The sequence below is a fragment of the Amblyomma mixtum genome, chromosome 1, assembly GCF_055824585.1.
Source record: "Amblyomma mixtum isolate Tamu chromosome 1, ASM5582458v1, whole genome shotgun sequence".
Classification (NCBI taxonomy): Eukaryota; Metazoa; Arthropoda; class Arachnida; order Ixodida; family Ixodidae; genus Amblyomma; species Amblyomma mixtum.
The window spans coordinates 56,155,037-56,179,076 of NC_143012.1; the positions used below are offsets into that span (position 1 = coordinate 56,155,037).

The 24,040-nt window shown below is 47.7% G+C and overlaps 3 protein-coding genes across 4 annotated transcripts in view; 1 reads left to right on the forward strand and 2 right to left on the reverse strand.

Moving 5' to 3' along the window:
- LOC149366344 (uncharacterized) overlaps window positions 1–24,040 on the reverse strand; it is a 435,928-nt gene that overhangs the window by 277,380 nt on the left and 134,508 nt on the right. The window lies entirely within an intron of this gene.
- On the forward strand, window positions 18,297–20,836 carry LOC149366348 (uncharacterized). Its single transcript, XM_089570388.1, has 3 exons — window positions 18,297–18,628; window positions 19,094–19,200; window positions 19,722–20,836. The coding sequence occupies exons 1-3, from the start codon at window positions 18,297–18,299 to the stop codon at window positions 20,834–20,836; spliced, it is 1,554 nt and encodes a 517-aa protein (XP_089426514.1).
- Window positions 20,220–22,102, reverse strand: LOC149366349 (uncharacterized). Its single transcript, XM_089557709.1, has one exon. The coding sequence runs from the start codon at window positions 22,085–22,087 to the stop codon at window positions 21,179–21,181; it is 909 nt and encodes a 302-aa protein (XP_089413835.1). The 5' UTR covers window positions 22,088–22,102; the 3' UTR covers window positions 20,220–21,178.

Here is a 24,040-nt window from a genome sequence, read left to right on the forward strand (position 1 = left end):
CGACTGCCACAAAAACTGCTTGCTGCTCTCGCTATGCTTTTTGTTACGGCGCTGCAATCGACACGACAAACTTGAGCGTGGGTGCCCTATATCTCGATCAGGTTTTGCACAACACGGGAAGAGATGGAAAGAGTGCGGGCATCCATACTGCTTTTCCGGCGCCGAAGCGATTGTATCGTGGTATCAAGAAAATTAATTCGGCGAACAGAGCTTTTCAGCGGGCTTAAAAGGCAAGGTGGCAGTTTGGCTCCTTCCCTTAAAGAATTAGCCTGTTCATCGCCGCTGTATTGTCAAAAGTAATCCACACCATGATGATGAGACATCGGCCTGTTTGGCCGATTTTTCAAAGATTAAATGAGCATGATTACACGCCATGGGTCTCCACGTTAGCACGCCTCGTTACTAAGGAACATAACAGAAGTTCTTTGGACACCAACTTTTCAAGACGAATGTACTAGCGCGCCCTCTGAAGCGCAGTCGCAAAAGAAAAAAAGTGTTATCTTGACTTTCAGTGTAGAGACATTCCGGGTGAATATTAGAATTTTTATTTCCAATGCATGTCGTTTGTTCATTGTTGTTCAAAATATTGTCACGTGGTGGTGACTGCAGTCCGGAGAGCATGAAGACAGCGAAAATGGCTTCTAAACAAATCTCTTGATTTGGGCTGACTTGCGCCCACGAAGAACTGAATGAGTCGGCGGCGGCGTAGCAACAAGCATGCTCTGTGGCTGTCGAATGGAATGCCCGCCGCTCTCGGCTGTGCTCATTTTAAAGCTAACAGTGAACTTTCAAGATAAAGCGTGGAAAGCTACTAGAACATTCTGGAACGTAGAATTAACTCCACCTGGAAGCGATCAATCCAGATAAATGTGGGCGCGTCTTGCGATGCAAAAAGAAAGAAACGATAAGGCGACGTGCCGGCTGCTTTGAAGAATGAAAAAAAAAAAACTATCACTGCAAACATTCGCGGTAATATGGTGTCAGTAGGTCATTTATACGGACTGATCAGCCGATGATTTGGTTTGGTTTGCTTTATTAGTGTTTGTCCCAAAGCGACTCGAGCTATGAGGAACGCCGTAGTGAGGGGCTCCCGAAATTTCGACCACCTGGGGTTCTTTAACGTGTGCTGACTTCGCGCAGACCACGGGCCTCTAGAATTCCCCCTGCATCGAAATTCGGCCGCCGCGGCCGGGACCAAACCCGCGTCTTTCGGATCTGCAGCCGAGTGCCGTAACCACTGAGCCACCTCGGCGGGCGGTTAGCCGATGAAGAATTATGTTGCTAGTCGGCGCTCTGTTGGTTCGTTCTAGCTACGTCTCTTCAGTAGCGCTGTGCCCATGGCATACATGTGAGCGCAGTGACTAACCTGAAGGCTCTAGGATTCCCGCCAAAGACGCAGGAAAAGGATGGCAGACAGCGCATCAATAAAAATAAAAGAAATCATGCACGGTACTCGGCATGAAGGTGAAAGCTGGTGGAGATGAAAGGGGCTGTCATTAAATTGGCCGCCCGTCGATCGTGGTTTTTTCGACCGGTACAGTGCGAGGGAACAGAAACCGTGTTATCACAGCGGAGCAGCAAGCAACTCACGCCAACGCTTGCACAGCTGAGCCTCTCAGAAAGGAAGTGCATTCTTAGCTGTTCTCGCCCTTCTAGGAAGTCTCGAGTACGTTAGTTTTCGTCTGGTCTGCAGTGACCGGGAGGCATGGTTACTCCTGACGGAAGAGCCCACCGCCAGAGAGTCGCGTAGGAGCACTTGCGCCGAGAACACTGTATTCCTGTGTTCTGTAAAGATACGCATAGACCATCCCAGTGTCTTCAATAAACGTTCGTACGAGAAGCATGAAGCATGGCTCAAGTGCCTCGGTGATGCAAGGCGTAATGAAAAAATTGGCAGTGGCTTAGTTTTGCTATGCCAGGATATGCGTAGCGTGAGGTGAGGGCGAGGTTGCCCACATCTCGGTGGACGCGTGAACCAGAGGGAAGGCGCATAACTGCCCTCCTGGAACAGTGGACATATCAACCGTGCTTTAAGCTACGTGGTTGTAGCGACAGGTGTGCGCTGCATGCGTTGGGATTGACAACGTTGTGACAGAAACGCGGCGCTGAAGCCATAGGCCGTCGGCGTTCATTTGACGTTGAGAACGTTTTACACTCCGATAATTTTAAGGGAAGGAAGTGCGCATAATGGCTCCCTGGATCAGTGGAGGCCTGAATCGTGCTTATAGCTACGTGGGGTGATGAGAAAGAGATGTCGGCTGCAGGCATTGATAAGGCTGTGCCAGAAACACGGCGCTCAAGCCATAGGCCGTCGGCGTTCATTGTGTTCATTGGCGTCGTCACTCCGATCATTTTACAGAAAGGAAGGCGAGAGCGCGCGGCGAGGCACGCCAGATGTGCGTAGTGACGTCGCTTGATCCTCGCGCATGCGCAGTACGGCTCTCCAGAAGCCACGCGAAGCTGCTCAACCTCAGCCAGTGTAGCTCACGCTTAACTAAATAGGCCACCGGCTAGAGCGGAGTTCCGTATTTCCGTATGGGAAGCTCGACTTCTCTTTGCTAGAATCGTGACTCCGGAGAAGTGCGCGAGGCTGGTGTAGATCTGGGGGAGAGCAGAGGAACTTTCTCGCACTTAAGCGTGGTAGCGCGAATACTCGTGCACTACCACTGCTTGGAACTTCTTTGCACGTTAGGGTAACCTCTTACAAGACGAGGTCCGGCGTGATTGTTGCGGTCTGTTTTAGGCTGCAGTTTATCGTAGGCCGTTATGTGCTGTGAGTTTGAAACCACGTGACGGCCGCAACTTTCCAGCTGCAATTCACGCAAAGGGGAACTATATGATAGCAAAATATCGCAGCAGGTGTGATGCAGGAATGACCACCACGTGGCGGGTGTGTCTTCGCAGCGTCAGGAAATCAGTTAATCAAGGGCGTTATCAGATCCCAAACGGAACCGCAAATACCGAAATTTTATCCTGAAAACTTATCTTTCTGTGAAGGAAGTGGTGCGTTGCGATTGAGCTCTTAATAGATAATGCTAATCTCATTTATATGTGTCATTTTGCAGCAGTGAAAAGCGCAGCACTTTATCAAGTGCGAGACTCAGACCACAGCAGAAAGTGATCACTATTGAGTGCCGCGTGTGTGTTCCACTGCAGTAGCCATCAAATGCCGATTCCTTGAAAGTTTACAACGGCAGCCCATTTCTTTCAGCACTTAAAACGCGTCTTACCGTCCTTCCAGCAACACACGAAGCTCGTCCTCAGCAACGTTCTAGACCACGGGAATTTAAGTGCTGTGAGTTTGACGCTGTTTCCTCCTACTTCAGTATGGAACCTGAACGGAGCTTCCTACTTGCCGCCAACGCTCCCGCATTGGCGCTGGAAAGGCACCTCGACGTCCATGAGGCGACGCTCGTGGAACTGATACTCACAAACAACCGCATCGTGGGCGGAGATGAGCTGTGCAGCTTGGCCATCCGCGCCCTGAACCTACAAATCCTCAAATGCCTCGCCTCCTCTGTGGTGGCGCGTAACATCATACGCTTCGTCCTGGCGCCTTTAAGGCACCTGACCCGCCTGGAGCTCTCGATGGTTGGCGAGGACGACTACACGCGCACACAGATCGATCAAATTGGCAAGCCGACCGGGAGTGAATTCCGGAAAAACGTGTCCTACAGCATCCGCCACCTTTATGTCGAGGTCGCCGGCGACGTCAACTTCGACCTTCTCGAATTGTTCCTCGGGTACTGCCCGAACGTGACCGATCTTCACGTGCACTTGGTGCGCGGTCCCTTCGAAAGCGCCGTCCTGCGGTGCGCCGGGATCTTGGCCAATCGGCCCAACATGGAGACGTTCGCGTTCACTTCTGAGCTGCCGTCGCCACATCCCCTCGAACTGCCGGAGGCGTTCGACTTCGGACACATCGCGCGCGCGTGCGCCAGCGTGCTGCACCGGCGTGAGGGACAAAGGTGGAACTGCAAGCGTCTCCGCGACTTGGCGACGTCCGTCCAACCGGCACTGCCCGAACCCCTGACCGTGGTCGCCGTCGAGCAGGTCCACATGGACGAAGAGATCCGTGAGGCCGGCTGGCGAAACAACTGGGTTGCTGTGCACTCCCTCTGCCTCGTCCTGCTGTCGCCGCCAGCCCGTGGCGGATCTCCACATGCGGCCTTTTCAGGCTTGTTAAACTGCGACGCCCTTACCGACCTGTTCACTCGATTCAAGAACCTCACTGAGCTGAACGTTAACTCTTTCCACGTCGACCATGGCGTCGACTTGACGGTACTGCTGGAAATATGCGCATGTAATCTCCGGGCGCTCTCAATTCCCCCCTGCGCCCTGCACCCTCATAACGCACTCGAGCGACTGGAGAAGTGCAAACTTATCGATGATCTGGACATTCGTTCCGGCTACGACGGCCCCAGTAAAGCTTGCCACCGTTGTTTGGTTGGGATACCAGACTTGAGAGCCAATGAGTTTGGAAAGCTGAGTGTGAACAATTTGCACGGCCGGCTGACGATCTACATCACACCGGAGTTCTGCATAGATTTCATCACAGGCAACATGTTGGCTGAACTGCGCATCGTCGACAACTCTCAGAATCCGTCGCTAAACTACGCCAGTATAGGTGACTCGCTGAGCAAAAATCCAGCTCTGCGTACGCTCATCCTCTCGCGCTGGGATCTCAACTTCACTACAGACTCATTCCAGGTATTCTGCTATGCGGAAAGCATTATTTAGCCGCACTATAGTTACATGCGTCTTAAAGAACTCGGTGCCTTTATTACAGGTATAGATGAGTTGCACGTAGATTCCCGTGCCCCAAAATTCTTGATCACTGATAGCTTCCAAGGGGACGATAAGTGAGTTATATGAGCGGTCTGCCTTTTAGCGCACACCTGATGCATCAGCAAGGCGATGCTTGTAACGTTAATGACCCCCCCCCCCCTTTCCCCGTAGAACTTGTCCTTGCTCTGATATTGAATGCACATGCTCTAAAAAAACGTGTTTGCGTGCCGCACGATCTTGAGGATACTTTTTTTCTTTCTTTGGTCGCCCAGTGCTGAATTCGCAGCTTAAAAAAACCTTACGCAGTAGAACGCTTCATAGAAGGCGCACTCCGATAACCTGTTTACTGGAGATATAAAATTGCGGGATTTTTCGCACTTAGGTGCGCCTGTATGCATGTAGTTACCTGTAAAGGTCCATCACTTGCAATTTTACTAGTAATAGTGCCGAAAAATATGCCGACCCATAAAAGTTGTGTGGCCTGATAATGACATATATTTGGGGGAGGTCGAGCGGAAGGGCTTATGTGTCCAAAGAACGCCATTGCACAACCTGCTACACATTCTATTCGAGGTGTTGTCAAAGAGAAATTTCCGAAAGCATTTCGCCTGAATGAAACCGGGCATCAGGTCAGGGAAAGGCTTGTACCCATTTTATCACAATTCAGTGTTTTCGAGCGCAAAGAAAGTTTCAGCAAGAATCTAGTAAGCAAGGCTACTCTTTGAACGGCACATTTCGTGTAACGCAACCCCCATCTGGTTCAATACAACCAGAATACCTTTAGAGACTGTACTACCGGCGGAAACGGTTCACAATTTAAGGCGCTGCCTCAGTAATGGTCGTTAGTAGCCAGTTATCTGATTAAAAATACCTTGAATAGTTGACTGGTTTGGGCAGCATCCAAAGAGAGGCAGCATAACCGGTGAAAAAATTATGATGAACGCATGTTAAAGGCTATTTACCTCAAGATTAAGCTTGTAACGCATTAATACTTTCGGAAAATGGTGGTTCGTAAAAGTTTTCGCGAGTTTTTGCAAATGCTTGCAGCCGGGCAGGAAAAATTAGGTGGAATACGCGCCTTCAGATCCAAACGGCAAGGGTAACGGTGTGTTTCGGCGGGTGGTTTCGTAGTGATGCGATGTTTAACGAAATAATATAAAACACAAAAAAGGACGCGATCACGTAAGAAAAGTCGGGGGGGGGGGGGGGGACCAGCCGCTGATTGCATTCGTAGGGCGTGTTAATGAATATCGCTTGAGTTTCGCCAGTCCTTCCGCTCTATATGATGATAGTGGAACCTTTGTACGGAATATATATCTGTAATGCTTTATTGTTGATTATTGCTCGTTTTGCAAGGCATGATAGAATCTCATTGCATGAAGACACACACGAAACGGCGCTGATCTATCAACTTTATTTTAGGCATGGTTTTCATCTGCGCATTATATTTTACAGGATATTGCATGGTGTTTACAAAAATTATTTAGCCCCGTAACATTCCTGCATTGTTTTGTTGTTTGTTCATGACAGCCGCCGCGGTGTCCCAGTGGTTGGGGGGCTTGGCTGCTGACCCGAAAAACGCGGGCTCGAACCCAGCCGCGGCGGCCGAATTTCGATGTAGGCGAAATTCTTGAGGCAGGAGTACTGTGCGATGTGAGTGCACGTTAAAGGACCCCAGGTGGTCGAAATTTCCGGAGTCCTTCACTACAGCATCCCTCAGCGGCTGAGTCGCTTTGGGAAGTTAAACACTGAAGAAAATATTTACTCATGATCTCTCGAGGGTCGTGAATGGCGCAAATTACATGAGAAACGGAGCCTCCACTCCCTGAGGTTGAAGACATGGTCCAAAAGACATGGACAGCGCCAGCCTTGCGATCGAAAACGCGCGCGTTCAGCTCCAGGTGATTCAAACATGTGGGCGACAAGACAACTGCGCATGCACCCTTCCAAGTGATTCAGTCTAATCCATGCTAGACTTCTGATCTCAGGGGCGTGGGATCGAATTTTGACCACGACGGCCAGATGTCGAAGGGGATACAATGAAAAACGTCCCCGTACTTTCCCCTTTCGACGCACGATAAGGTATTCCAGGCGGCATAAATCAATTCACTGCCCTCCACTATGGCATCCCTGTAGCCGACGTGTCGCTTCGGGGTGTTAAGTGCCGCGTGTCATTACTAGTGAGCATGCAATGGTTGTCTTTCTAAGGAGCGCGATTTCCACAGCCTACCGTAAAAACTCATTTTGTTTTCACCCAGGACGACATCGCAAAGGCAAAGCTCCTTCGTTACCTGTGCATCCTGTCCGACGAGCGTGTGTCGTACGAGGTCGCCCGGTCTGTCGTCGAAAGGACGGCCAGCAGATTCGAACATCTCGAGGTAATGCACGTTCACTACTGTAACGAAGATGACGTGCCGCAGCAACTCACCTGGCTTCTTGCACGGGAGGACCCGGAAGTGCTGCATGGACTCGCCGCCCCTCCCCCCCCTTTGCCGGAAGGTTTAAGGGATGGCCACATGCGCCGCGGAAAGCCTTGCGTCCTCTGCTCGACGCAGACGTTCATCGGACTGATGAAGCCGCACAATCGCGGGAGCAAGTCTTGCGTGTAGTGTCATTTCCGCCGCCACTCTTTCTTGCTCTCGAAACAGTAAATCCGAGCCGCGGATTTTCTGTTCGCTTCCGAAATATCGTATGTTTTTATGTTACCTGATATGCTTGCTACTACATACTTATGAGTTACATCGGGATACTGCTGCACAGGTATCTGTGCTCATGGCTGGAACTGATCGCGAATGCTTTTCTCCTTGAAAGTTTTGTTCGTGTTTAATGCGGCGCTGTGTTTTGCAACTACTTTCCGCACTGGCTTATGGGTGTGGATGATTGAGTTCGCTGATTTTACGCTTATTTGATATCTCTAGCCGTATTCTCTGCAAATATCTTAATGTACCCGGGAAAGTGGCCACTCAAATAAAACCTTCCACGTGCACCATTTAAGAAGCGTTACTCGATATTCACCGTAATTCTCGCAGCTGCATCTATCAAGTCTAAAGTTGCTGTCAAATAAATTGCCTTTTCCGGGATTGCATTGTTCCCTCTACTGTAGAAATATGAGCACACTGACTCAGCAAGGTAGTCCTCGCTGGCTGAGGATTTTAGCAATGTCCTCATATGCAAGAAAGGTAGGGATCTGCACCTGGCGCCGCTGGGTAGCCGTGAGTTATCGATATGGTGCGAGGTCTCTCCTGCATGGCCTTGTGTTAGCTTTCTGTAGTGATCTATTTCTCGGAGAAAGGTAATCGACAAGAGATCAAATGTATGTTAGCTCGTGTCTGAGCAGTCTTTTAGTAAACTAAACTTATTACCGAAGGTCGTCTTTGCCCAATTGATCCTTTTGCGCAATTGAAATCAATGTGAACTTACTGGCGCACCCGAACCTTTTCACAGGAAGGAATCGTCCATCGCACTATTGTTTTAGGGTCGTTGAGTGTGTTTGGCTCAGGAAAGAACAGCGGCGACCGTGCACAAGGATACCATCTCTAAGAAAAATTTCTTAAGAAAAATGCCACATCGAAGAAAGGGTAGCGGGGAGAACTTTGCTGGTAATGGATATACAAAATGAATAATGCCAATTGTGTTCCGCCGTGAAGAAGTATATAGACTTATCAGGCAGCTTGTTCTGCCGACCGTGTCTGATGATTAAGTGGTTCTTGTGCGATTATCGGCATTGCGACCACCGAAAAACCGATAACAGCTGTGATAAGATATGTGGAATGCACAGACCAGAAAGCTGCTTTGTTACTTAATTGGTTCTGACGGCCAAATTCAATACACATCATTCACAAAAGCAAAAACGAAACTATGGCAAATTCAATGCCACCGTTAAGGTAACTATCGTTTTTGACAGCTGGGAGCGCCTATGCTCAAAGTGTCAAGCTCTCTTATTGGATGTTGTTCTCTGTAGATCTCGGAACAACTGGACAAAATATGACCTCATTTAGCGCAGCGAGTAATTTGTAACTGAATTTGTAAACGTCCTCCAAACCTTGTGCCAGTCAGGCAACACTGCCGCGCTCGCGATTGGTGACGAAATAAGCCGACGGTCACGTGCTTGTTTCCCACTGACCGGCGTGTAGTGAGCAGAGTGGCATGGGTTCTTCGTTGTTAATGATAGGGATGCAAAGGGGTGAAAGAGAAAGTTGGAGAGGCGGCTGCTGTAGAGTTTGATTGCTGAGGAGCCCACGCTCCCCGCCAGGGGGACAGAGGCCATCAACCGGTTCTGCCCCTTCTCGGCGACTTCAACGCAGTGTGCCACGTCCGGACTCAAGTAGGCGTGCGCTCTGCTCTGCATCGACTTTGGGCGCGGCAGTTTTTCGGTGGGTAATCACGGTCATGACGTCATCGAGGCTGCTTCAGTATGTCCGTACCTGCCAGGGGGAGGTGCTTTGAGCGCATAACTTCAAATCGCAATTTTTTATCTCGAATGGCCACACAAAGGCCTAATTCTTTTTGAAGTGCGCATAATAACATCTCGGTTAGTAGCTGCAACGTAAAAGAACGATTTGTTGGAAGATCATGTCATTACCCTTTAACCTGTGCTTACAACACCGGTTCCTACCAGAGACCTGCACGACCGATGTGTGGCGCTCGAAAGAGCTCCGCTTTGGCGAATGCGGCCACCCGCGATGCTGAGGTGTTGTCAGGATGATATATGGGACTGCGGAAATGCTGAAATTGGCTGCGTGAAGTACGTACGCATGCACTTTGAACTACTGCTGCCGATTCAACTAGCATCACTCAGACAACAGCGGTGGCAGCGAGCGACCACACTTGCGCAGTGCATAAAACCCAGGTTGGTGCGTTAATATTAACCTTGTTTTTCAGATACTCGTTCCTGCAGCTGCTGCCTAAAGCGAAACGTGTGCTTGTCAATTGAGAGCTTTAGTATAGCGGGCTTTGCGTAATTGCGTGCATAGCGGAATAGCGGGTCCAGACTGCGTATGCGCAGACCGCTAACGGGGAAATAGCGGTAGCGTACGCACGCAATTTACAAAGTTAGCGTTGCGGCTTTTGCGCCCTTAGCGTGAAAACATGGCGGTGTCCTTGCAAGCCAGAGCCGCCCGCTTCAGCCGATTCAGCAGTCCTTGCGATTCTTGTCGGCATGTTTACCGGCAACTACTGGTATTTTTGCTTTTCGCTAAGGCTTACCTTGCTTCGACGATAAAGTTTATGCTGCAATTCAGGCGAGTTTTTGAGATACGCTCTCCATTCTGGAGAGCGATAGCCTAATGGTACCTCAAGCTGCAGTGCTACCGTCTGCAACGTCCCGGAACGTAACACAAACTTCCGAACGAAACAAAAATACATTTCGAGCTTTGTCGCGGTGTTTTATGTACTTATATGACGTAACACAACAAGTTATAATAAATTTACATAAGTGTTTGAACATTACACGCTATGCGATGGAAAATATTTTTGCTCGATCTGCTTGTACTTAGCATTCCCTTGTCCAGATGGCGCCATTGCTATACATTTTTATTTCTTTTTATTTCAATTTCTTTGTGATTTTGCTGGCGAAAATAAGCGCTGCTGTAATAATTGGCCTAACAGACTGTGAAAAAAACCGGTTCCTGCGCTGTTTTTTTTTTCTCAAGGTGCACCAACTCGCTCAACTCGCCGTTTTACTGAAGACTGTGAAATATGATATTTTGTCAAGTTAGCAGCAGTGGCGACCATTTTAGAAGGACCTTTCGCCTCCATGTAAAGCAGACTGCGTTTAACGTTTTCTCAACGCTATACTAAAACTGTCTTTGGGGATAAGTTGCTTGAGGCCCGTTCACGCAATTTTTCTGAGGTGCGCTATCACGCTAACGCTATACTAAAGCTCACTAATATTATCTCGCCGATAGGCTGCAGGTAATGACGAAATTCATGAAAGATCTCAGGTAGAAGATGTGCAAAATAGGTCCTGGCTTGCAAAAGAGCTACCTAGAGATCAAACACGTCAAATCACCCATATACTTATTTAGCCTGCAGTGTGATACCATCGTAAAAGGCTGTACCTAGATTGAAGGAAGAATTGTGCAGTGAAAAAAGGAAAGACAGCAAGCAATTATAAGTGCGAAAAATGTTTGGAGCTTCCGCATCGCTTAGAGCAGAAAGCTAGCAGTCGCAAACAATAATCTAGAAGCTAAAGTTCGAGCTGAAATACATTCCTTGCAGTGCAAATGGAGACATTGAGGACTTGATAATGAAAATCGGGTATACTTGTTAATAGAGAGTTTTAGTATTGCGGGCTTTTCGTAATTGCGTGCATAGCGGAATAGCGGTTCCAGAGTGCGCATGCGCAGAACGCTAACGGGGAAATAGCGTTAGCGTACGCACGCAATTTTCAGAATTTAGCGTTGCGGCAGTTGCGGCTTTTGCGCCCTTAGCGTGGAAGCATGGCGGCGTCCTTTCAAGTGACAGCCGCCCGCTTCAGCCCATTCAGCAGCTCTTGCGATTCCGGTCGGCATGTTTACCGGCAACTACTGGTGTTTTTGATTTTCGCTGTGACTTACCTTGCTTCGACGGTAAAGTTTAAGCTACAATTCAGTCCAGTTTTTGAGATACGCTCTCGATTCTGGAGCGCGCAAGCCTAATGGAACCTCAAGCTGCACTGCTACCGTCTGCAACGGCCCGAAACGCAGCAGAAACCTAGCAAAAACGTCTGGAACGAGACAAAAATAGATTTGGAAGTTTTTCGCGGTGTTTTATAGACTTGAATTATGTAAAGAGAGTTTATATTAAATTTTCTCCAAGTTTTTGATCATTAGACGTCATGTGATGGCAAATATCCTTGCTCCAACGGCTTGTAGTTAACATTGCCTTTACTAGATGGCGCCATTATTTTATGTTTTTATTTCATTTTATTTAAATTTCGGGGTCATTTTGCAGACGAAAATGAACGCTGCACTAATAATTCGTTTAAAAAACTCTGAAATATTTCACTTTGCCAAGTTAGCGGCAATGTCGACCATTTTAAAAGGACCGTTGGCATCCATGTCAAGCAGATGGCGTTTAGCGGTTTTCAAAACGCTACACTAAAACTGTCTGTGGGGATAAGTTGCTAGCTGCACGATAACGTAATTTCCCTTAGGTTCGCTATCACGCTGACGCTATACTAAAACTCTCTAATAAAAAATCACAGAAAATGACAGTGAAGTTTGCAGTGGTGTCACCAGGAAAGATAGAAATATATTGCGCAGTGTCGGACACGGGCTAAACGCGTTGCACTTCTTGGCAAAGAACGCAAAAAGCGAATCTTTATCTCTGACGTTGGTTTTTATGGAGAGTCACCTGTGTGCGTCCATTAGAAATTATGTCGAGCCGTCAATAATCCTCGCCCATAAACTCTTGCAGAAAGATGTAAAGCTATACATTAAGGGAACTCTTCAGTGGCGGGAGGTCCCCTTAGGCAAGTTGCAAATTCTAGGAGGCGCCCCGTCTTTCGGACCTCTAGCGCCATCTGGGGAGTAGCTGCTCAAATGCGGCAGGATTACTCCCGCAGTCAGCGGCTCGCGCAGCGTGTTTGACACCCAGTGATGGCGGCAAACAACGTGCCGATATTAATTTTAGCCGGGTTTCGGGTGCTACACGACCTTGACAGCTTTTTTCGTGGAAAGTATTTGGAGAAAGGAAGACCTCTATTTGAAGCGGGCACGTCTACGAGGTGAGGGAACTGCTCGACTCGCACGGATCGGAGGTGACAGCTAGGTGTATTCCGCAGACGAAAATCAACGCACCGGCGAGATGCGTGAAGCTCAGCGTATACCGTGTGGACGCATGGAATTATAGGTGACATAATGCTTGAAGATCGACGGCAGAAGACGAATCTTCGCGGGGAGCTGCGATTGCCGTGCTGGCATCGCAGGGGAGTGCAAGCACGCCGCGGCAGTTGCCCTGTCCATACAAGACAGCAAATGCGACTCGAAATCCTCTCATCCACAATCGTGGGGCGTACCGGCGTCTCGTAAGGCATACCCGAGTCACTCTAACGTTGCTGTCCCCGAAAAAGAAAAAGGTGAACTTACCAGCTGTGTTTACACCGGAAAAATATTTTCACGCAAGTTGCTGAAAGTTCGAGTCTTTTTATGTTGCGATTTTTCAGTGCGTGCAAAGGAGGTTCCGCTGAACCATGTCACACAATATTTCGGTGACCTCAACTGCCCCTTAATTGATATGCTGAGAGCAGAAGAGTGTACGCCAGCTGAGCCCGCTACAACCCCTCCTCATAGCTCTCCGCAAGCCTTGATGCTTTTTGAATGGGAGAGGATCGAGAAAGAGTTCCCCGCTTTACTGTCATGCAGTGTGGAAACAAAATACTTCATAAACGAGTTAACTTCCTAGATAGGTTTGTATCCTAGTGTACAGTACTTAAGTATTCGTATTTTTTCGTCTCTAAGAGAACCTTACTTCTGCCGTCGGACGAGCGCGATCCAGCGGTGACGCCGTTCTATTTCATACGTTCGGCTCGGAAACCTATAAAACTTCGTTCCTGGTGAGTTGGTGTACGTGCTGTTGCAGCCCACGACGCAGCAATTCATTGTTCCGAAAAGGCAACAGCTACGCGCGAAACAGAGCCCAAACAGGCTTTTCCGAACGCCAGCGGGCCGATCGTATCCTTCCGAGTTGTGCGCTCGCCGCCGTGAGGGGCGCCCTAGTCAGCGCGGGAACGACGTTCGCTACTAGCCTTTAGTCTGCGCAGTGGCAAGTGTGTGCTTGACAGCTGCCGCCATCTGTCGCATGCACTTGTCACTAACGTGAGCTGCGCATGCGCGGTAGGAGCTGGCGGTTTTATTTTCAACCAGTGGAGGTTGAGGTGAAGAGGCGCGCTTGCGCAGAGCGGCCTTGTGAAAAAGGCGGTTACCTGGACTCTTTGTGCAGACGGTGCCTCAATATCATACAGGATGGTGATGAGCTCACATGTAAATCACTGCTATTGTAATATTGTCACGCGGCTTTGTTTACAGCCAGAAAAGAGGAATACAGAAGGCCGCCGTGCAATTCAGACTCCTTAGTGCGTTCATCTCTCTTACAATGAAGTGAATGGTTCGGTGACGGCGATGGCAGTAACTGCGCTGAGCTTTCGGCGAACTGTACAGAATCCGCGTCGTTTCGTACTGCGCTACATGTAAACGCGTCGGAGACATTCGGAACTAATGCGCGCAAATCACGCACACTGATCGAGTATGTTGTAGAAGCAATTCAACGTGACTACAGTGTTACCAGATAAATTTGGTAGCCAATCTCGGCACATCTTTATTCGATGGCAGAGTGCAGGAGGCTTCGAGCGCAAAAGCCTGTTTTGCAAAAATTAATGGGAATTTGGGCCGTACTCTTCATGGACTGAAAATGATTGTTGGCGCACACTGAATTAGAAGTGCTGCTTAGGAAATATATGGTTTATTTGCTGGTATAGTACTGGTGCGCTCTTTTTAGCGACATGACGGTACAGGTGGCTGAGGCGGTTTTGAAGAATCTCTGAAAATGTAGACAGCATTTTTTTATTCCATGTTCTTGTAACAGACATTATAGGGGCTAAAAAAACACAATCTTAACAACCTTGCATTACCAAAGGCGCGACCGAAAGACAGCTGCCACTCGTTCGGGAACCTGACAATGATACAAGGGCTTTCCTATTAAACTGAGCAACATATTTTAAAATAGTGCAGGAAACTGGAGCTTGGTGATATCAAAGACACATTGTTCGCTTTCATGTTACGCTCTTCGGAGTGGTTTAATATTCCGTTTAATTTGTATTTGATCAGGATGAATTATAAACATCTTTAAAATCACTTTTCAGCCAAGTACGTTTCGTTAAGTTGTTGTAGAGGGGGTACGCAAAAATTAGCCTGGCTTTTCAAGGCTACCTTCCTCCTGCGTGGTACTTTTTTTCGGTGTTTTCAGAAACCAGGCGAAATACAAAAAGAAAACAAACCTCATGACTGCGCTCATGTGCTATCAGATTGCAGCGCTCTCAACCGCTGTTTAGAACGAACGAAACCTGAGCGCTGACCGTATCCAAGTAAGAGGTCACCGCTAAATTTTACGGGCAACACAATGATAAAAATGAAAAAGTGCTGGCTACTATGAACTACACAACTTCACTGCTTTCCATTTCTTTTTGTTTTGTCTCTGTCATTGCTATACAAAAGCTCCGGCGGTGACCTCCCATCAATTATCGCAGGTGACTGTCCGGGCTTTCCATGTTCAGGAAAAATGCGCAAAAGCACATTCAAGAATGCGATGATAGTGGCGCCAGCCGCTCATATCGACGCGATGAGCGGTCAACATTCTTTCATTCAAAACGCTTTTGACAGCGCTACTATACGGACGAACAAGAGCGCAATAACATGTTTGGTTTTGTAATTTTATTTCGCGCGCTTTCATTAACAATTAAAAAAAGGACGTTTCTTTAATACGCACCTTATTTCCAGGACCAACCATATTTTTTTTTCGCTCCTACCTACGCGACTTTTGTGAAACCTTTGTTGAAAACTTCAATTTCGATCATGAAGTTATTCGAAGCTGGAAGCCCTATGATTTCGGTGATCTCATTGCGCGTTCAAGACTTACAATGTCCCTTACTCTGCATACAAAGAATAAAGACCCCATGCTTTATCTACGTCGCAGGGCACCTTTAAGGAAAGGAAGGCGAGAGCGCGCGGCGAGGCACGCCAGATATTCGTCGTGACGTCGCTTGCTCCTCGCGCATGCGCAGTACGACCCTCCAGAAGCCACGCGAAACTACTCAACCTCGGCCAGTGTACCTCACGCTAAACTAAATGGGGCACCGGCTATAGGGAGTTCCGTATAGGAATTATTCACCTTGCTAGAATCGTGACTCCGGAGAAGTGTTCGAGGCCGGTGTAGATCTTGGGGAGAGCAGTGGAACTTTCTGGGACTAAAACGTAGTAGCGCCAATAATTCTGCACTACCACTGCTTGGAACTTCTTTGCACGTTAGCGTTGAAAGAGAAGTTTATTTTTTTCGAAAGCAACAAAAATACAAAACAAAACGGTTGAACTCACAGGTCTGATCATTCAAGCACATGCGCAGTGCCGCTGCACTGGGCACGTCAGTAGGGCAGTAATGAGGCCGACACTCGACCGCCGCACAGGACGATGAAGTATGTCGACCATTTGCGCAAAAACTCAGCCTCGCTCATTGAGAGTGCGTCCACGCATGCTTGCTCAAAGAGGCGAGTGCGGAGGCGCTGCAACATTGGAAACATGGTTCTTTGCGGACGCCCATTTAAGGAAGCCACTCCACGCTGTCGCCACAAAACGAACATGCACGTTAGCGTAACCTCTTGCAAGACGAGGTCCTGCGTGATTGTAGCGGTCTGTTTTAGGCTGCAGTTTATCGTAGGCCGTTATGTGCTTTGAGTTTGAAACCACGTGACGGTCGCCACTTTCAAGCTTCGATTCATGCAAAGGGGAAGTATATGATAGCAAGATATCGCAGCAGGTGTGATGCAGGGATGACCACCAGGTGGCTGGCATGTCTTCACAGCGTCAGCAAATCGGTGATTGAAGGGCGTTGTTATCAGATCCCAAACGGAACTACAAATACCGAAATTTTATCCTGAAAACTTATCTTTCTGTCATCCCCAGGATTCCGGCCCATGCGCCTCGGAAAACCGGTCGCGCCATCTCGCGACAGCCGGCGGCGCGGCGGCGCGTAACTGAATGGCGATGAAAAATAAAAAATCAATATCTCGTCACGCATAAGTTACAAGCGAGCTCTGACCCTGAGGGGTTAAATACCTCATAAAGTTTCTTTTAATAAAGTTTCATCACTGTGGCTTAAATATTGCATTTACCCTGCGCGATGAGATATGGTCGCATGATGCCTATGACGAGGTCGCGAAAAAAACCCCACTTGTCCTCATTTGATCACTCACCGCTGCCATGATTTACAATATATAAGACTGCTCTAGGAGCTTCAGGTAGCGAAATGTCCCATCTTTTAATAGATGTAAAGTATTTTACATTTGAAAGAGGCAGAATTTTTTCCTGGCTATTTTTCTATTCATCATGCATCCTCAGCATCGGCAAGAAACGTGTGGCGCCCTCTCTTGGTGCGTTTGGCTAGGCGCACGTCTACGCTTTTTTTTGCTTGCTTTAAGGAGATCAAGTCACGCCTTGTGAATGCGCGCTTTTATTAAAGGTGTCCCCATCGGATGTAGGCACACAAACATGGGCCGCTACAAGAAAGTGCTCGCCATGTATGGGTATTATAGAGGATTATAAGCAAACTCCGGAGCTTTACAGACACATTTACTATTGCAAACGCATACAGTGGCTACTTGAGGATGAGTGATAGTGGAAATGCGTGCGCATTAATTATACAAAGCCACGAAACTTAGGTATTAGCGCATTAATCGCTACATCTTAAAGCTCAATAGCGTTCAGCTCTTCGAAAGTTTAGGCGATGCGGTCAAAATGCAGCAGGGATGCGTTGAAATCAGTGTACCTCTGTAGTCTCTTTATTGAATATAAAGCTATTTCTGTAAGGGTACAAGCCCAATCAAGCCGAATTCGTTTGGCTTCTTGCTGTACTCCTGTCATCTGTACATATATAGATGCCCATAAGCTTGTACGTTGCAAGTACTGCAGGACTCTATGCAAGAAACCTGGTGCTCCGTTTCGTGCCTGTTTCACTAACTGATTGTGCGCATTAGGCAATTTGTCCAGTGTAACAATTCGTAGTGTGGTAATTCACAGCATTTCTTCTAGGTTGTTAAAGTGCCTCCAGTTATTCGATCATTCGCCGTCGCTAAGGGCTTTGCCATTGCCGTAATCGCTGCTAATTTCCGCGTTCATGTCAAAAGTGTGTGCAAACTATGAAGCGATAACGAAGAGTTCATAGAACGGCATGTTGTGAGCTATTCTGACAAATCTGCCATTTGCTGTGCAGGAAGCTACGCCTTTTCCCAAAGCTGCAACCCAGAGGCAAATCCAATTAAAATTTTATGACTATAATTTGCATTTATTTGAGAAGTAAACGCCAGCCAAATAAGTTCTTGTAGGATAACACGACGTTTCAAAGCCGGCTCTGTTTCTGCTTTAAGGCGGCAGCTGGGCGCTCCATCCGGGTCACTTGCGCAATGCGCCGCTCGCGCTGTCCATTAGCGACAGGACGCTACGTGCACGCGGCCTAGAATATGCAGTTAATTTACGCGCGTTGTAAATGTGTACAACAAAGCTTAGGCACTAGCTTGCGAGCGGCGCGAACTTGATACTTTTTTGTATTTTTTGAATGGACCTTTTTCACGTTGGGAGAGCGCCCCTAGCGGCGGCCGCCGAAGCACAACTGGTGGCTCGGTCGGGTCGCTCGCGTCGCGTAGTATCCGCAGTCAGTTTTTTGTTCCGTCCGTGCTTGTTGATGCAGTTTTCGTGCTCATCCGACCATCGGCTTTTGCCATTATATATTGCTGTGAACATTTTCTTTCTCTTGAGCTGAGAATGTTTTCGGCGATGGATTTCGCGCAGTTTTTTGACGCGAGCAAGCAGTGGACCAACGATTTGACATCTGTGCCTCCGATCAGTGATAGTGTGATTGACACGCACTTTTGCGCATCGAACCGGCAACTGCTGAGAGGATGGGCGTTCAAAGAAGAAAAATACATCCGCCGCATTGAATGTTGCGTTCATCAGCACTCGCCCGACGGCGAGCTGCTGATACTGAGAAGCATCTGCCTTTGCTCAATGAAACCCGGACATTATAGACAAGTCGCAGCACTACGTGATGACGGACAAACAAAGGTAGCGCAAGCATACTGCGACTGCGTTGCTGGGTTAGTACACATTCCTTTGAATATTGAAAGGTGCGCTCATATGTACTGCCCTGCCATTCGCTTAGTCTTGAATAAATCTGTCGACACGGCGATATAACCAGTGGTGTGATGTATACTGTTCTCGCAATCCCGGGCGTTTATTTATGACGCCTTCTTAAGTCGTGGATACTTTAAGCGTAGGAAGGCCTGTTTCATAGACTTATTTAACGCTGGAGTTTTTTAAGTACACGGCTCCAGAGATCAGTTATGTACATGTGTTACTTTGGTTCCCGTATGATCGTCTTGACCGCCCTGTTAATAAACAGAATAGACTTTTAACTGTGTAACTTCTGGGTTTTAAACATGCACTAAGAATGGTAATAGGTGTCTGCCAATGCAGCATGCAGAAGTGCGTATATAGAAGTCGTTTGCATGCATTCCAACAAAGGATGTTTTTGCAACTCTTTTCAATGCGTTCTTTTGCAGACTGAGCCAGAGGTGCCAGCACATCGCTGCCCTCCTTTTTGCTGTCCGCAGCATTCAGACACCTTCATGTACCGATATGCCATGCCGATGGATGGCACCAACACAAGGCAAGGCTATTTTACATTTCACTCAACATTTTAAGTTCATTGACTTATGTGTTATGACACCTGCTTTTACATGGAGAAAAAGCATTTTGGGTATGGTAGCTGATATACATGCAATGTTGTTGTGCAGTCACACAACAGAAAAAGGACACACACAGCATGGAGATAAATATTTATTATTTTTGTCTTTGGTTGGTTCCTTGCATGTTTCTTGCCCATCATTTGGTTGTGCTGCTTAAAAAGTCAGACTTACGGGTATCCAGCAGATTGTTACTGCTGTATTCAAAGAGCATCTTCAATCCAGCTTTGCATTTTGCCTCGAACAGCTGTACTTTATTTGTTGAACTCATTGCTTATGCAGCTTTGAAATGATCGAACCTCGTGTGTGGAGTTGCAGAGAAAGATCATAAGGGACAAAGATACATTTTTTCAATAAGTGGACTGCCTTGAGCAGATTAATGCCAAGCAGTTCAAATGCACGTAACGGTAGTGTTTTCTACAAGTGGTCATTTTTTCACTTGCAGGTCACAACCGTCTGCTGACAAAGCCACTGGTTGATATAACCTTCAAGAAACATGTCATCAACAAAACAGTGCCAGCAAAGCGGAAGCGACGACTGCCACCAGATTATTCGTCGGCCAACCAATCTAACTACGCAGCCTTTGCGAAGAAAATTGCTGATGATGCACCGCACTTAGTGTGGAACAGGTACTCGACCAGCAAGCCAGCACCACCCTGCCACGCGAGTGACATTTCAGACCCTGAAGATTTGCATTCTGAGAAGTGTTTGGCAAAAACAAGGGACCACTTTGAGCAGCTTGTCCCGCTAACAACAGCTGAGCGAGAGGAGATCTGCGTGAAAACAGTAGGTCAAGATGAAAATGCATTATGGGCTGCTGAAAGGACTGGTCGGCTAACGGCATCGAATTTCAGAAGAATTCTCTGCTGCAGAAAGCCTGAAGGAGTTGTTAAGGATATTCTGTATCCAAGAAGAAAAACACTCAAACACGATGACCCAAGAATGTATGGACTGCAAAATGAAGAAGCAGCCGTACTGCAATACATTCAAATAATGCAGCTGTACGACAAAGACATCGAAGTGAGCAAGACGGGCCTCCATGTCCATGAAAAATATTCTTTCATCGCTGCATCACCAGACCGTCTTGTGATGGATGGAGGCATAGGTGGACTTCTCGAGGTGAAATGCCCTTCATCAAAAGCCGGACAAAAAGTGCTCGATGCATGCACTGACAAAGCATTCTGTGCTGAAGTTGTTGAGGGGGAAATGCACCTAAAGCGTTCACATGCATACTTTTATCAAATACAGGGACAACTTGGTGTCACCAGCAAACCTTGGTGCGACTTTGCGCTGTGGACTGGCCACCCTGAACTGGAGCACTCCATATCAGTTCAGAGGATTTATTTCGATCGCCAAATGTGGGATGAAATTCTGCAAGGACTACTTTATTTTTACAGGGCTGCAGTGATACCAGAGCTAATCACACGCCGTGTGAAACGCCTGGGATTTTTGTACACAACAGGCGCTGGCTATGTACCATTTCAAAAGTTCAGGGAGGGGTTTTATGTTGTTGATGAACAGAACGAGCCACTGAAGCTGAAACTTCGAAAGCTTAAATAAATATTTTTGCTGCCTTCATCGTGCGGTGCTAAATGCAACATTTCCAAGTGTACTGAATTTTATTCGCCCACCTATACTTTCAAATATTACATTTGCAATAGACATGACATTACAAAAAGTGCACAATCATATTTTACTTATAAAGTGCATTTAAACTGCTTCTTGATAGCAAATCTTCACACACAAATGACTCGCTTCATTGAACAAGGCCAACATAGGGAAGTGATATCAGAGGTTGCATCTTTCATGCGCTATCTTAAAACCATCAACATGAACACAAGCATTAGGTAACCATCAAAATGAAAAGTTAAATTGATGAAGAGCCTATAGGGTACTGGTGATCTACTCAGAGTCTGACTGTTCATCCCTTTTGTTATTCAACAATGGTCCTCGGAAGTTTGACAGCCGAGCACAGGTGGCAAAAATTTGGTCTGCTATATCCAGCATGTTGATGGGGAATGGTTTGTCTAGTATGTGATACTCCTTTATTCTCCGTATTACTCTCTCAATGTGCACTCTTGCACTTGCCACTTGTTTTGTTTCTCGAACATCACTGGCACTCATCTGAGGCTTCCCAGGGATGCGAAATGGGGGCATATAGAGGTCAACATGAGGAGGAAGCAGGTCAGTAATTTTAAACCCTTTGTCAGCCATTACTCCATCACCTGGCTCTAACAGATCTAGGACGCCACTCTCCTCAACAATAGATCTGTCACTCGTACCTCCACCAAATAGGGGTGACACAAAGCTGATATAACAGTCTGGTGTGGCCCCCACCAAACACTTCATAGTGTTTGCAAATTTGTAGTTCGAAAAGGTATATCTTTGTGCATTTAAACCCGACGGCTTCTGGATGCGCACTTCAGTTGTATCCAGAATAATCCGTGTGTTCGGATACTGCCTGAAATGGGGTGGCATATGTCGCTGTACCTCGGCAAGTGATGGAAAGGTTGTTATAGCAGCCAGATCTTTGTCCAGCACGAGTATCCATTCTGTGAAAATGCGACTAAAGGTAGGCATGGAAACAGCAAAATTTCGTGAAATTTCCTTTGTTGCCATGCCTGTTCGCAGACGTACTAGAACCATAAACATTTGTTCTTCCAGAGAACGCAAATTTTGGTTTTCACTTCTGGCAAGCTTTGGGCTTCTTTCTACCACAAAATTGAGAATATGATTAAAAACAGATACAGATGGCAGCCCAGTATAATAGAGCATGTCCTGTGGTGTTTTCATGTTCTCAAGGCACAGCATTCTTGACTTCAGTTCATAATAACATGTCTGCCACTGACCAATACTTTCTTCTGCTGTTTTCAGCTGTGAATGAAGTTTACCGTTTTTCTCTTTTTCTTTAGCTAAAAGCGATTCAAGTTCTTCAATTTGTTGAAGCAGATGTTCATTCTGGCACTTCTCTGCTGAGGAATCATCAGTCATGACAGCGTCTGTTGTGTTATCTCCAGTGACGCCGTCTTGAGCCATAGCTTGCGTCTGGTCGCTGTCGTGCAGTGGAGTGCTCAGTGAAGGAGCCCCATCACTCAGCCCACAACTCGCGGTTGTGGTGTTTCTTTTCTTCGACCTTTCGAAGCGGGCGACAGCACCGACGCGGCTACCATTCTTGTGTTTGAAGAGTGATGGCACGTAATCGGGATGGCCCACGAAACGAGAAGGCACCCCTGCAAAAAATATTAAACGTAAGGGAAATGCACGTCAAGCTGACCTTTTTCTTAACTGTGCACTCTTGTTGCTCAAATCTCTGCCTGCAGTTTCGGGAATAACAAATGGGAAGCAAATCGATTGAAAGCCCGATCGGGGTACCTAGTCAAGCGTGCTCGTTATTTGATAACAAGCTGTGCCAGGGCTGTTGATCTCGCAACGTGACACAGCGCTGGGGAAGCGCTTACTATTCGGCTGGCTCGCGAGCGCACGAGAGTTCCGCTGAGGAAGCCTTCGCGCAGTCAACTCCATATTGCGATGGTCTGAAAGGGGCACAATCCACTACAGAAAAAGATGTCGAGGCGCCTGCTTTCGCCGAGGAGTTGCTCCAAAGCGGAAGGTATCCGGCGTTCTGGAGCCATCGTCGTTGCGGCGAACGCTCTCGCCGCGGCCGCGCCCTACCGTCGAGACAGGCTATGCCACGGCGCGCACACATTCCCGCTGGCGTACTACATTCTTTTTACTTTCACTCTATCTTTTAGGCTCACTTCTTTTCAAATGCAGCACTGATATTACAGTTTCAAAGAAAGATCTGCGCGAACGAGTCACGGACGGCGAACAGGCAAAGACGCACACAAACGCGGCTCAGTCTCTGTTTCTTCGCCGTCCGTTCTTCGTTCGCGCAGTTCTTTGCGTCTACACTATCCAACTAGAACGATAGAACGACAAATAAGTTATCCCCGGTGTGCTAGCAGACAGGCTCGCGCAGTTTCCGCTTATTTTTTTCATACGGCTACTTCTGCTACACTAGCATATAAACAACAGAGACGTCGCACCATGTGTTTCGCGCTCAACTTCTTAGAAAACTGAGTGCAATAAACAAGAAAGGGAGCTTTTACCTGTCAAAAAGTGGTCGCTGCAGACACGCGAGTTGGCTGTTGGCTGCCACGGCGATCCATCGACGTTCACACGGCACATTGCTTGCACCCACTTTGCCCGTTTGGCTGCATGCAGTGATGCCGCAGGGAACCTAAAGAATCGTACATTTCCCGGCTTTTTGCTTGAATTAAAACATCCCACGGCGGCGCATCGCTGAGGCATCTCGCCAGCGGTTTCGGCAGGCACGCAAAGCGCAGAGTTCGCGACAGCTACGCAGCAGCGAAGACGCGACCGCCCGCACCGGTCAGCTAGCTCAACTGGCCGACGAACCACCAAAAAACATGGCAGTCGCACACTTCCCGCAATGCACTGCGCGCGCATGCGCAGAGTGCCACCATGAAAAAGGTCCATTGTGTACAAAGCTCCCCCGTCTTTTCTGCCGGTCGCTTTCCTCCGTACTTTTCCTCGCTATCCTCTCCCTGTGACTTCCGCCGGCTCTGAATTCCGTGAATTCCACCGGCTGCAGCTCTCGTGCTTCCTTTTTGTATTTTTTTGTCAGTAAACGATTACTACTAATTCTTGAAGGTGCGACTGCGGGCGCGTTGCGGAGCCTTTTTTAAGCCCACATAAGGTCGACCGCAGGGTCACGGAGCTTAAACCGTGGATGTAGGAAAA